Source organism: Poecile atricapillus, chromosome 12 (assembly GCF_030490865.1).
Source record: "Poecile atricapillus isolate bPoeAtr1 chromosome 12, bPoeAtr1.hap1, whole genome shotgun sequence".
In the NCBI taxonomy this organism is placed as follows: domain Eukaryota; kingdom Metazoa; phylum Chordata; class Aves; order Passeriformes; family Paridae; genus Poecile; species Poecile atricapillus.
This window is the reverse complement of record NC_081260.1, coordinates 8,499,443-8,514,149: the sequence shown is the minus strand read 5'-3', so window position 1 is coordinate 8,514,149 and position 14,707 is coordinate 8,499,443. Positions and strand designations below refer to the sequence as shown.

Genomic DNA, 14,707 nt, shown 5'->3' with positions numbered 1-14,707 from the left:
GCAGTGGAACATCCCTACAGCACATTTGTAGCCCAGTTTGCTTTTGATTTTCTGTTAATTCTTCTGTATATAGAGTAGTGCAGCAATTAAAATTTTGGCCCAGGACAGTGATTGGTTCATAACAATATAGGCTTTCATTTTTAAAAGTTTCTTATACAGAGGATATCTCCAAACTTTAAAGAAGTCTTTAAAAGTAAACCAGGCTAAACAACCTCTAAGGTATAATAAAAGTACCAACTGAGATTTTCTCCTCTGCTGTAGCATTGGGGTTTTATGGAGCTGCTCATCCTGTTCACATTTCCCTATTTAAATCAAGTGTTTACTGATTCTGATCAGCTGGGAAGGTGGAGCAATGGTGGGACTCATTTTTGTGCAGGTTTATGAGCAGGGGAAACAACCAGTAAGGTTCTGTTCAGCCATGTTCTCTCTTTCTTTCTCTTCCATTTTTGTTGCATGCAATGTACAAAGTGGAGCATTTGCTTTGCCCAGTTATGTGTGAACTAATGTGGATAAACCAAACTATTATTGCAGTTCTGGTACAATCAGCACTCCAGCCTTTTGTTTCCAAGGATAACAGAATCTATTGTTGGAATGCTGCTTTTGTAACATTTCAACATAAGGCATAAAACTCATAAAAGCAGCTGTGTGGATGTCAAATTACCCCTTCTAGGGACAGAAACAAAACCAGAAGCTGTTTGCATATACTGTTTGTTGTTGACTTCTGGGTATATTCTATGATTAGTAAAAGAGATGAAGTCAAACATGATGTAGCTCTCTGACTCCAGTTGAGTTACCCCTAAATAAACATTGATAGATAGTGTTGGGATGTATTTACTAATTCATCATAAAATTAAGCCAATTTCCAGGGCAGTGGAACACTGCTGTTACTTCACATGTCTATCTTCCTTGCTGTGAATGATAATAGTTTGGTATCTTGCATACTGTATGTAAAAGACTATTGAGCTAAATCTAAAAAGAAAGGTTTAGTTGAATATGTTAGTTTGTTGATATTTCTAACAATTTTGATGTTTTTCCCCCTTGTTCTAATGATGACCTTGGTGAATTCTGACCCCCTACTCCCAGGTCCCTCAGGTTAGCCCTGTAACTCCAAAATAATAACTTTGCATGAAAATGAATGTATTACTTTTTTGGTGTCTAAATGGAGATATACAGAGTCATGTTTCAGACACACCTTTTAAAAGACACAGTTGCTCTGCCATGGTGGAAGACCATGTGGGTCTACATTTGCAAGCCTTTTATAAAATATCCCCAGCTGTAAAACTTCTTTTAGCATTCCTTTTCCTCAGTGCAGTTGGAAAAAATATATTCTGATTTTCAGCTTTTTTTTAAAAAAGCACATTGCGCTGTCCTCCTATGCTTTGCTGCATAATTGTGTGTTGCAGCTTGGGCAAGTGACAGTAGTCATTTTTGTTGCACCTGCTACTGTTGATTTTGGACACTCTCAAGTGACTTAAATAAATTAGATGCTTTTTTTATACCAACAGGATCTATAGGAAAATTTATTTAGACTAACAGTGATGCTTTAGATTCCCAATTTAGAGCCTTTTAAGTTTTCAGTGCAGAGAAATCCTTATTTCCATTGTTTCGCTTCACCAGCCTGTTTAGAGGAAATGAGGAAAGTTCTTCCTTTCACAAGTATTCAATGAAAATAAGGCTCACAGCTGTGACCTCCCTGGCACTAGGGCAGTAGGACAGAATTGGTGAGAACATAGTCATTTCCAAATGTTTATTGTAATTTTAGTGTATCAGCATGGAGCATAAACTGGCACTTGGGAAGTGACAATTTTGACAGTTGCCACAGTGACATCTGTGTCTAGACTGAAAATGGCTTGGTATATCTATTTAATAATAACAATGTCTTTAGGTTTTGCTATGATGACTTTCAGGCATCAAAGAACTGCCATGAAAATTTAATAAAGGAATACATTTTAGTTTTCAGCCTGCTGTCCTAAGCACCACGACATAGCAAATGTGGTACCCCTGATGTTTGAATCGTATCTTTATGCAGCCATATCATAAAAAAGGGGAATGTGGCTTTACTTCTAATTTGACTGTGGTCACCCAGGCAGTAACCACACTTTTAAAGAGAATCATCATGGGCTGCTGAGAGGAACTGAGCAATTGCATCACGTTTTGTTCCACCCTGTGACTGTGATCAGCCAGAATCCTACAGTGATGAACATGTGTAGGACTGATTTATAAATCATAGCAAAACTTACCTATCAATGAAATATAGTTTGTAAGTACTTAACAGTAACAATGAAATGTCCATGCCATTATTTTTAACAACTGTATTACAGTTAGTAATTAAAATAATTTACCAAATATCTAAGAAATAGTGCTGATGTGTATTTATTGTAGTTTTTAGCTGCAAATTGCATGGTGATATGCTGATATATTTAAATTATTTCACTGACATGAAAGATGCAAAGTGGCACAGGAACTAAAATATGTATTAACTTAGTGGCATTGTAAGGACAACCAGCTCATTTTTTGAGAGAGGACATTTAAATAATTTTTCTAAGGACGTTATCACATGCCATTTTCCATATAAACTTGAGCAGGTAAATTTTGAAATATTTTTATCAAGACAAAATAATGCCGACAGTAAAGACAACAAATTCTAAATTTGCAAGTTCTGCTGTATTTCTGCTTACAGCATTTGCAGCCCTGTTGATCCATGTCAATCCTGCTTACAGTTTCAAAGAAGCTGTAAGCCTACTTTTCAGTCCTGCAATTGTATTCACAGATAGTTGAGGCTCATACCTGATTAGTGGTGATAAGTCCTTCTGTTAGTCACACTTCCCTCCTGCCCAAAGCAGAATTTTGCACAAGAGTAAGTTGTAATTCACAATTTACCTATTTGCCAAGCTCTGGGCCCTGTGAGGCTGCATATTGTCAGTGAAATGGTTACACAGCCCAAACCCTACTGTAAGCAGGACTAACCAGTTATAGCTCTTAGCTGTAAGGTTAAAGCAATAATACATTCTCTAGTGAAGCTTTAAGTTTGCTGTTAAATGAAGTGCTAAATTAGTTTCAGTAGTGCCTGGTCACCAGAATAACTTGTATATGAAAATACCTATGACTATGTATTCATGTGTGGTTTTACGCATGCATGTGGATTATATTGTAAATACAAAACATGCTGGTGAAATGGGTTGTTGTGTAGTGTATATGCTGTCATCTGTACTATTTCTAACTAGTAATCTTGTTTTGTACTGTTTGATGTCTGACCCTTCTAACATCGATCATTGGGCTTTGGTGAACTCTGATCCTTCCAGGTCCTCCAGGTTAGACTCTTAACTCGGGCAATTTGTTTTACTGCATTGCACTTGATGTAAGAGAAACAGATGTTTTCCTGTAAATCTGTGATTGTCTTTTTAAGGGCTGTGGTTACTCTGCAGACTGTATGTGTTTGATTAGCATGCCCCAGATGGTAACTTGGTATTATTTTGCATGTGTACAGTACTAGACCAATACTAAAGAGCAAAATGAACACAAAAAATCTTTGCATGATGGTGATGGGATGTTTTCTGTAGCTGAAACTGCTACAGGATATGTGTGGTACAAAATTGCTGTTAAATTAAAAAGGGAAGGAATTTATATTCAAATTTGCATGCAGAAATACAAATCATCAAATTTATCCATTGGGTATACACTATGAGGATGTCAAAGGAGTTGTTAAGTTATTCAAGGAGAACTGAAAATCGAGCACACTGATAAATGTTGTTAGATTTGTACTACAGGAGAGAATGTCATAGCACTGTCCTGCAAAAAAAAATATTTTTGTTAATCCAGTTGCGAGCTCGTAAATTGTTATTAGCTGTCTCTGCACTTGCTTATGGTTTATTTTGCCACAAATTGACACTGGTTACCTTCCATTTATATGGTGGGACAAAAGTGAAGGTCTCATCTTTCAGTTCTCCAGATACTGAAGTTCCTTTTATACCCACTACTTTACCTTGGATTAACCTGGCTATAGCAAAGGCAAAATATTTAAGGACCAGCCCAGTTTCTCTATTACATTTACATAGTGTAATTTCACTCAAGATTAAAAAAAAATCAGTTGGAGGGAGAGTCATTCAACATAAGGAAGTTTCTGCAACTCAGGTTGTTATGTAGGCAAGGCAGAATGACAAGATTCCTGCTACCCAGCAGTCAGGAGACAGTGTGTTCCTTAATAGGTATGTCAAATTCTAACAAGAAAGCAGCACTACAGTGTTTACACTGCACTGTAAGTGTTGAGACTAGCTTACAAAACGAATTCAGGCTGTTAAGAAGCACTGAAGACATGGTGAATATAATGCAGATCAGCAGAGGGGATATTTGTACCATCTAATTTTGGGGGTTTTGGCTCCTAGTAAATGCACTGGTCTGGTCACCAGTGAGCTGCTAATGCAGGTGAGATGCACTGCCTTCTGGAAAGACCTGCTTCATCAGCTAGATAAGGGGCCTTGGTTCCTGATTTGGGTAGTACAAATATATCTTTTTATTTGTGTTCCTTTCAGTTTACCCTGAATTTAGCATGGAAATAGAGCTGGGAAGTTAAGCCAAAACGCCTTTCTTTTTCTTTTTTTTTTTTCTTTTTTTTTTAAACACTGAAGGTACAAACTTGGGGTGAATGAATGATATATACTGATGTGTGGGTATTTTTTCTGCAATGTTAAGGTCCACCAGGCCCAGAAGGTCCACGGGGGCCACCAGGCAGTGGAGGACTTAAAGGGGAAAAAGGGAACCCAGGTCCACCTGGTCCAGCTGGCCTGACTGGTCCAAAGGGAGATCAAGGACCACCTGGACGGCAGGTAGGACAAGAAATGGAGTTTTCCCCTAGTTAATTTTTAAATCCAATAAAAATGGAATATATTTGGGTGGAACATGCAGTTTAACGTAATAAAATTAAAGACAAAATGTGGTAGCTAACACCCTGTCTTGTAGCAAGGAAGAGGATCTTTTCCTTAGCTATCCCCCAGTATCTAGGCAGGATGTCCCTCCTATATTCCCATGGGAGCTGGAGCTGTTGATGCAGCTGTGTTCCCTCTGACAGCCCCCCATGGCCTCAGCCCTCCACAGCCCCCAGTGTGTTTGGTTGTCTTCAGCCATCTGTTCCGTTCTGCTTCTCTGCAACTGCTGAGATGAGGGAATAATGTGAGGCTCTTCTCTTCAGGGGGATCCTGGTCGTCCGGGTCTGAATGGAATGAAGGGTGACCCTGGGGTTCCAGGAGTTCCAGGATTCCCAGGTATTTCACTGGGTATTCCCAGGTATTTAACTAGCATTTTGAGCAAAATCCTCCAGACACAGTAACAGCCTGTTTAGGCCATTCCTGCAGCAGACTTTGTAAAACAGTATGTTCTTTCACTGGGTAACTCTGTGAATTTGATGTTTCAGGCATGAAGGGTCCCACTGGACCTGCAGGACCTGCTGGCCTCACAGGCAGCCAGGGACTGCCGGGCCCACCAGGTAGGAGTCCTGGGTAGGGGCACTGTCACTTTTACTCCCTGTCAGTAGAATTTGTTACATAAATGTAGGACTGAGTTGGTCTCAGCCAGTAGTCAAAGTGAAGTGAACATGATCTTCAACACAATTCCAAGCTGCACTTTTTAGCCACTACAAGTAATTCTAATATGTTTTATACTCTGTATCCAGTCTATATGGATTAACTCCTGTGAGAGGGGTCTTTAGAGGGAGTCACCAAGAGCACTTATTTATCCTATATTTACACTTACTCTTTTTTGCAATGATGGAGCTCTTGGCATCTGATTTTGAAATAAACTCTTTCTAATGCTGTCTTCCACCTTGGTTTATCTAATACTAATCTTCCTTCTCTCAGGTCCACCAGGTTTACCAGGTACCATTGGACGAAGCATTGTTGTCAAAGGTGATCCTGGTTCCCCAGGTCCTCCAGGACAGCCTGGGTCCAAAGGGCCACCTGGATTGCCAGGGCCACAGGGATTGCCAGGTATGATCCAAGGAGGCTGCAGAGGTCCAAAAGTCTATCTGTGTGCAGATGGCAGTGCCAGCGACATGGCACAGGCTGCAGAGATGAGTTACTGAGCTCAGCAAGGGGCAAGAGAGAAATGTGGGTTAATAGCTAATAGATAAACACAGGATTCCACCATATACATCTGGTTTAATGGGTTGTTTTTCTCTTATGTATCAGAAGGAAGCAACAGATGAGTCACTGACAACTTGAAGACTCCTGTAGTGAGATTTCAAGAGCTTTTATTTCAGTTATGCTTTTGTGTGTTCTAGGTCCAATTGGTCTTCCTGGTGACCCAGGGAGAGATGGGCTTCCTGGTTTTGATGGTCCAGCAGGAAGAAAAGGAGAGAGAGGTCTTCCAGGCCAACCAGGTATGGTGTTTATGCTATGAAAACTTACTGGAAAAAGAGACTCCCATTTCTGAATGGAGGCTAATACTGGCAAGTAAGATTTTTGCTTTATAGGAATAATAATAAAATCATAATTCTAGGATTTTCTTAATGCAAAAGTATTACAAGCACCTGAACATACTTTGATTTGGAATATTCTCAGCACCAACACATTGCTGGTTGTTGCTGAATAACATTGTCAAGTGCTGTACCCCAAGCTTAATGGCATCCTCTTTGCAGCACAGATGATGCAGAGGAGATAATGAAGATTTTAAGAAACTGAAGAGAGAGATTTGTAAAATAATGCTTATTTTGCATGGAAATTATGAATGGGGAAAAACAGACTTCATGAAAGAGTTTCACCAAAGTCAGAGATCGGATGTGTAGGTATTGCTTAGCATGACTGAACTGGGATTTGAGAAATCAGACTAGGCACTAGGACAATTTTCTAAATGTGATAGATATTAAGTGGCTCTCTACTGCAACTTGTGAGAAAAAGTATTAGAATTAAAACAGATAAAAAGAATACACAAGTCCATAACACCTCTTTTTTCTTTTTCTCTGAGCAGCTCTATTACATCTGTTAGTATTATTTTAGAGAAAAAAAGTATATAATGACTGCAGAATAACACAGTCTAAATATTTGTAGTTCTATTTCCTGATAGTGCTGTTCAAGAACAGCCTTTTCTGATACATTTCTCAAGTTATTTGAGAGATTTTTACTCACATTCAAGGCTGTTCTAGCTTATTTCCACTTTTAGTAACCTATTCTAAAACTGGCAGCAGCTTTTCTATTCATTTTGATGGGCTCTGGTTGAGGTGTTACCACAGAATGTCCTGGAGTGAGACTTGCTGCTGTTTCTGGCTCTTCCATTTATTTTGTGATCTTGAGCAAGATATTTCAACATTGTCTTAAGCTGTGCATGCAGATACGTTTTGGAAGTGGGAAGCTGACTGAAGTCATTCCAGTGGCTGCCATGTATTATGCCGTTATCATAGTGCCTGACAGTCCTGAGAGTATTTAACAATACCCCTACAATACAGAGAAGTTCCACTTTTACAGCCACCTATGACAGTCTCCCTGATTCAGCCAAGCTTAAATGAAAACAAAATCCAGGAAGACAGTGTTAACAAATACCAGCTGCCCTAACACACAAGCACTCAATCACAAGACCAACAACTTTTCAGAGCTATGTTGATCCCAAAAGATCAAGCAATGTTGTTAATTAATACTGTGTGTTGTTTCTCTCATGTGAACAGGTTCACGAGGAATACAAGGACCTCCTGGTCCTGATGGCTTACAAGGCCCACCTGGTCCTCCTGGAACACCTTCTGTTGCTCATGGATTCCTTATAACTCGGCACAGCCAGACCAGCGATACACCACTCTGTCCACAGGGGACATCAAGAATTTATGATGGATTCTCTCTTCTATATGTGCAAGGAAATGAGAGAGCACACGGCCAGGATTTGGGTGAGATATTCTGTATGCTCTCTCTTTAAGAGGAAACATGTCATAGCTACTTCGAATGCTTGGGTTCTCTGATGACACAGCAGTCTTGGAGATTTCCTAGATGAGGATGGGGATTGTATACCAAGATCTGCTAGATCTTGAGATGTGCAGAGGATGAATGTTGTAATTCAGGATGAAAGAATGTAAACCAAAATGAAGAAGTGAAGTTTTTCCCCAAGGTGACAATCTGATAGCACTTGCTGTGCACTAACAGGAGGAAGAGGAAGGATCCACAAGTACTGTTCTCAAAGAATTGCTATAAAAAGCAATGAAGTGAAACTTTGCTGTCTTATGTGTCTGTCTAGGTACTGCTGGGAGCTGTCTTAGACGTTTCAGCACCATGCCCTTCATGTTCTGTAACATCAACAATGTTTGTAACTTTGCATCAAGGAATGACTATTCCTACTGGCTGTCAACCCCGGAGTCGATGCCAATGAGCATGGAGCCACTGACTGGGCAAAGCATCCAGCCATTCATTAGCCGGTGAGGCAAAGCAGGCCATCAAGTCTCTTTTAATATCTGAATAAATAGTACATCTTACCCATGTGTTTCCAATATACAGGTTGAGTATTAAGAGATTAATCTGTCATTTTTTGTTCTGGGAGTAACTAGACAAATAGTTTGTTTTAAAGTACTAATTGTCTGCTGAGGTTCATCTCCCTGTAGCAGTGATAAGAGGCTGTAAAAGCTCTTCTCAAACAATCAGTCTCTGTAGTCAGCAGTGCAACATCACCATGGACAGGACAGAGAATATGAGAGCCATTGGCTTTAGGATTAAGGCACTCACCTGGGGACTTCTGACCTTCCAGTTTTTGTTTCAGGAACTGCTTCAGTATTTTACCCAATGTAGTAAAAATACAGACAGATTTGAGCTCCAAAATATTCTTTATTGCAGTTACAAAATATATGAGAAATAGAAGTCTGGATTAATAGGCAAGCCGCTCACAGGCGAGTTTTTTTCCCTTTTTCAGTGTAAGAATTCTTAATAAAACATACTCCTATTATATTTTAACGTCACTTGTTTCTCCGGTACTTCCCCTGTGTCCAGATGTGTTGTGTGTGAAGCTCCTGCTATGGTGATAGCTGTCCACAGTCAGACCATTCAGATCCCTTCATGTCCTCCAGGCTGGGACTCCCTCTGGATTGGCTACTCTTTCATGATGGTAAGAACATCCTCCTACTCCAGAAGCAGCTACTGCCCACCTGTGTCCTCAGCTGCTTTAGGACATTGATAAGAACTGCAAGGGTTGTCATTTTAAAGCTCTTACCTTCAATTACTAACCAAGGTAGCCAAAATTTACAGTACAAAGATCCCAGCATCACGATGTTTATGGAGGTGTCTGACACCACATTATCTCTGTTGAGAATGAAGAGTGACTTTTCAGTAGTTGACTGCTGTGCTATTCAGTTTTTAACACCTAAGATCCTCGTTTGTCTTTCTTTCCTCCACTAGCACACGAGTGCTGGAGCAGAGGGCTCTGGACAGGCCTTGGCATCGCCTGGATCCTGTTTGGAAGAATTCCGCTCAGCACCGTTCATCGAATGCCATGGTCGGGGCACCTGTAATTATTATGCCAATTCATACAGTTTCTGGCTGGCAACTGTTGAGGTGTCAGAAATGTTCAGGTAAGAAAACCTGTTTCTTGTCTATTGCTTTATTCCAGAATGAATGCTTTTGAAACTGAATTTATTCCAAAGATCAAAAGAGATTTGTTTACAGGGGTATACGGAAATAATTTGGCTTGTTTTCCCCCTCACAACCAGTTTTTCAAGTGTTTCTTTGGTATGCCTTTAATATTATGTAAAAACTTGCTAGGGCACATTCTATTTTGCAAAGAGCCAGATTCTTTTTTTGTTAATTCTTAAGTCACATTTCATTTAGTACCTCCTCTGGCAGTAGTCCTACTGTGTTTACTATATTTGAAGACCAAAAGAACAATTTTGATTTTTTTCTTGCCAAACCTTTCAATAAACTCAAATATTTGGAAAGGTAGCTCACAGATATACAAGGGATAAGAGCGAAGGGCAAGACAAACTCTACTTAAACCTTTTAAGGCAAAGGTTCATATGACTTGTTTTTAAAAATCTTGTATGAAGAAGGTTTCCTACCCTCCATGGCCAGCATTTTCTTCCACACTTCACAGAAGGAAACAGGATAACATTTTGGCTGCAAGAAAGCCAGTGGCCATTCTGTCCTCAGCATCTCTGCCATCAACATTTCAGCTGGAGTCTCTCAGCTTCTCCAACTTTTTCCCTTTCAAGTTGAGTAGCAAATTATTTCTTCACTGAAGAATCATCTCCTTTCATATAATAAATAGCTACTGCCCTATTTGTGTGCTGACAAAAAACTCTTAATATTCCCACTCCTAACTAATTGAAAAGTGGAGCTTTGTGGCACACGGCTGGTGCTATGCTCTGAGCAGTGGTATCCCCTAAGTTGATTTTGTGTAACGTCTACAATCAGGATACTTGACGTGATAATTCATCACTCTTCTGTTTTCTGGGTAGTTAATTATTAGTAATTAACCAGTGAAAACTTCCTATTAGTAACTGCCATGCACCCTTGAGATTTCTGCCTCTGTTTTCTCCCTCTCATTAAAACAACCTCCTTCTTCATTCTATTTTTTTAAAGAAACTTCTAGGCATTTGACTTATTTGTGTACACACATATGACATTAATAATCTCCCATCTTGTTACCCTTTCAAAATAAAAATAAATTCTTTGCTAAAGCTACCACTTAAACACAGCTCTGACTGTAGCAGTACTTACTGTGTGTTGTTAAAGTATCCTTCAACTAAGTAACCCAAAGGCCAGAAACAGAATCCAAAAATAGTCTCAAAATGTTCACCTCAGTCTCAACAATTCACCTTCCCCTCGGGTTGTGTTTGTGCTCCATCACCTGCCTGACTGAGATAGGTACTTAGCATACCTTGGAGACACTAAGACACTGACACAACTGAGAATCTGTCACCTGGTGCTGGGAACATGGGAACAAACAGAATGATTCGTCTTAGAAAAACATTCAAATTCAGGATTCATTCCCTGCTCACATACTTAAGTTTTGTATGAAACAGTAAATTCAGTAGAAGTTGAAAGGAACTGTAAAAAAGAAAAACCTAATACAACCTTTCCTTTGTGTCTGTCAACCAGCAAACCTCAGTCAGAGACACTGAAAGCTGGAGACTTGAGGACACGTATTAGTCGTTGTCAAGTTTGCATGAAGAAGACGTAACATCTTGGAGAATGTTTATAAAACAGTTGAAATTTCCTAAGATGCACTGTCTTCCAGCTGCAACAATGGTGCTACTGTGCAGAAAGAAAAGAAAAAACTAATCCAAACTGTTTTAACCACGCAAATTCAAGTGTACCTCACTCATGTGCCAAACTAAGGGTTGTTCAGTACATATTTGACAACAGGACTAAGATGAAAGAATTTACCTCTTGGAAACAGAAAAGAACACTCAAGGTTCAAAAAGGATCAGAAGATGAAATTTTTCATTTCTCTCCCTGTACCAAAATGGCACCTTTTTGATCAACCAAGAGAATAGAGAAGAACACAACGCACTGAGTATGTTTAAAATTACAAGACTGCAGTTTTGAAAAATATTTTTTCATGGTGCTACTAACCCTACTGTATTTTTAATATGAAATTTTAAGCTTATTTCTCTTTGTAAGTAATGAAATGTGTATATTGTGTAAACACCTTTTTAATCTAAACTTTCAGTCATCTAGAAACAAACCAGACTGATATAAAAATCCCTATGTCTAAAATTAAAAGACAGTATTTTATTATGAAACTTGTGATACAGAGAGAGTTTACCCCTCTTATGCCAACTTTTTAATTTAGTTTTTCATTTCCTTCCTCAGCTGCCAACCTGATATATTTGGGGAATGCACAATTATTCTGAAATAATTTTCATCAGGGTTTTAAATGTTGTACACCATAGTACCAGTGGTTTTATTTGTGCTTAGAAATCCCAATCCACTTAAAAAGGGATTTTTTATTTTGTGAAAATATATGAAATTATTAGTCATATTCTATATCCTTAAGAATATAAGTCACATTCACATTTTAGTAATTAGTTTGGTTTAACCAAACCTGTCCTTTGGGACTATCCAGTTATCAAATCATTTAGGATGATGCTTACATGAAACTTCAACTTTGAAGTGGTGTCATATGTTTTATCCAAAATAGTATACATACCTTCTGAATAAAATAAAGCATAAACTGGTGGAAACCTTCCTATTTATAAATTAGTCTTTTAATCTTACATGGATTTATGCACATCCACAATGCATTCACAGTACACAGCAACTCTTGCGCGTGTATAGTTCACCGAAGTCCTTGAAAGATGGTGCATTCAGTCTTCCTGATGTCAGTTTGTAAGAATCCTCCTATGTACATCTAAAGAGTGTCACTACTTGGGCAATAGCTGAAAAGTGATCACTTTTGTATGCATGACTGTTCAGCTTCTATGGTCAGAGCATTTCATTTACCCTTGTGTGTAAACAGCTCCCTGACAATGCAGGACTCTGTCAAGTGACAATACTTTAATAGTTTTGTTGTATGATGCCACCTCAACTATCAATATAATTTACTTGTGAATTAATGTACTGCTCTATACAGGTGATGTGTATTTGTTTATTGAGTACTGTTAAGTAATTTATCTGCTAATGGCTGTTCATTCTTACCTTCCAGTTATCCCTGTAAACATGGAGTATCTGACATCTCATTGTTTTACACATTTGACAAAAGACAGGACTGGTGACTAAGCAGGTGGCAGTGATATACAGTGAGATTGGTGCTGATTTCTAGAGCTTTCAACTAAGTATGAAACTGTAGTTCTTTAGTTTAAAGTGCAAAATAATAACAGCTTTGTCTTTTTTCCATTAGCTGCAGTTATATATGTTGGTAGAGAGTGGGAATTCAGCAATGTGCAGCTCAGTTTAGTTTGGTTTGCTGATGCATGTAATAATAAACTGAACCTGCTGCTACCTCCAAGTCAGGAACTTGTTACCAAAGCTGAAATAAAATATTAAGTCTCTTCATGTAAAAACAAGTCCTTATCTTGCTGCTGGCTCCACAGAAGTCTAAAATTAACACAGCAACCAGTCTCTAGCCCTAAAACAGTAGAATGGATGCTAAGGCCAAGGAGCTCTCAAATGAAAGAGATCTCTCAGCCTTCTCTACCAACAACCCATCTTGTGTTTACCAACACTAAGTGTTCAGATGTGGGGACATGGGATAGAGTGGACCATGTTTAATAAAGCAGTGCATAACTGGTGCTTCTTTGTAAGATCTGGGCTTCTCTTGCAGCATGTAAAACCAAGACAGGAGATCCTATTCCAGACAGAGAACACCCAGACCTCCTGGTCTTGTGGCAGCTTCAGGGCCCAAAGTTGTGAGATGACCACGGAAAAGTAAAGTATGTAAAGCAGCTGTGCTTGTGCCTGATCCAATCTCTGTTGTGTCCCTGCAGCTCTGGCACTGACCTGGACAAGAGTCCCAAACCTTAATCAGCTTCAGGCACAGAATTCCAAAGGGGTGATATTTTACTAAGAGAAAATTAGTCTAGACATGAAGGAACATCTTTTAATTTGAGATCTGCAGCAGAGATTCAAGAGATGTTGGGTAAATTTCCAACACACCTTCTGTGCCTTACAGCACTTTACCTGTGCTGGATCGGAGATACTGATCTATAAAAGAAAACATGTTTCTTATTCTCTCCTGTTTCTTGATGCTTAGACTGTAAGCTCCTTGGGGCAGAGACATGGAGGGGGCTCAAATGTTGGTTGGGGCCTCTAGGTGCTATCCATCACTATATAAACATTAAACTACAGGTAAACGTTTGTGTTTGCAGCTTTATTATTAAAAAAGGAAAACACTGCTTTGACCGTTGGAGCCTTAAAGTAGTTTTCAACAACACCTAGCCACAGTGCAGCTCTGGACAATGCTTCAGCTCTGGTTAAGGCTATTTTCCTGATGTCTGGTGTGTTTTTGCAAAAGCTTTTATTCTCATAACTAATCACATAGATTTGGGCTATTTTAGTTAATCTCAGCAGGCACCTGAGAGGTCTGAGCTGTTGGGGACATGCTGCAGCCACTCGAGGGCACCATGTGGCTTTGGCTGGAGCTGTGACAGCAGCACTGCCAGGTCTGGCCCTGCCTGGAGGAGAGGGGGCTGTAGGAAAGCTCAGCAGGAGCAGCATCCTCACCCTTCCTTGCCCAGTACCTAGGCCCAGTTCTTGTAAGCTGCTGCAGGTGGAGCACTGTAAATTGCAACAAGAATGATGAGTGAAAAAGTGCAATTTTTCTAAAGGACTACTAGTTTTAATCCCAAAACCAGGATTTAGCAATCTTGTGCCTAGGCTGGATTTACACTGTTCTGGTGTTAAAAAACCAAAAAGGTTCTGCTTAAGGCAGACTTTTCTGTCCCTCTAGAAATCCTATTACAAAGAGGAAAAAGCTTCTTTCAACATCATACTCATAAAATTTCTTCCAGAACTAGTACTTTCTTGATCATGAGACTTCCATATCCAGTCATGGACAAAGTCTGTGGCAGTTTTTTGTCCATGTCTTCTACATTTAAAGCAGAAAAAGCTCTGGGCAGTGATTATTTTTTTTTTTTTTTAATTCCAAAGCTTAATTGTCTACAGGCACTATGAATCCATGGCAAAGAAAACTTCTGGGCCTTTTTCTGTATGTTACCTTCTAGACTAAGTCAAAGAAAACTGGAGAGGTGGGGAATCGCTACTGTGAAACAATGCCAAAACTTCTCCAAATCTTCAGGGACACAGGGTGACAA

The 14,707-nt window shown here is 39.3% G+C and overlaps 1 protein-coding gene across 1 annotated transcript in view; it reads left to right on the top strand.

Annotated features, from left to right (window-relative positions):
* COL4A5 (collagen type IV alpha 5 chain) overlaps window positions 1-14,664 on the top strand; it is an 81,259-nt gene extending 66,595 nt beyond the window's left edge. The window contains exons 42-51 of the mRNA XM_058848135.1: window positions 4,690-4,823; window positions 5,186-5,258; window positions 5,408-5,479; window positions 5,850-5,978; window positions 6,272-6,370; window positions 7,649-7,861; window positions 8,206-8,383; window positions 8,949-9,063; window positions 9,354-9,526; window positions 11,052-14,664. Of these exons, the coding sequence (XP_058704118.1) occupies window positions 4,690-4,823; window positions 5,186-5,258; window positions 5,408-5,479; window positions 5,850-5,978; window positions 6,272-6,370; window positions 7,649-7,861; window positions 8,206-8,383; window positions 8,949-9,063; window positions 9,354-9,526; window positions 11,052-11,133 (1,268 nt within the window). The 3' untranslated portion in view covers window positions 11,134-14,664. The remainder of the gene's footprint in view (window positions 1-4,689; window positions 4,824-5,185; window positions 5,259-5,407; window positions 5,480-5,849; window positions 5,979-6,271; window positions 6,371-7,648; window positions 7,862-8,205; window positions 8,384-8,948; window positions 9,064-9,353; window positions 9,527-11,051) is intronic.
* Window positions 14,665-14,707: the final 43 nt, after the last annotated feature.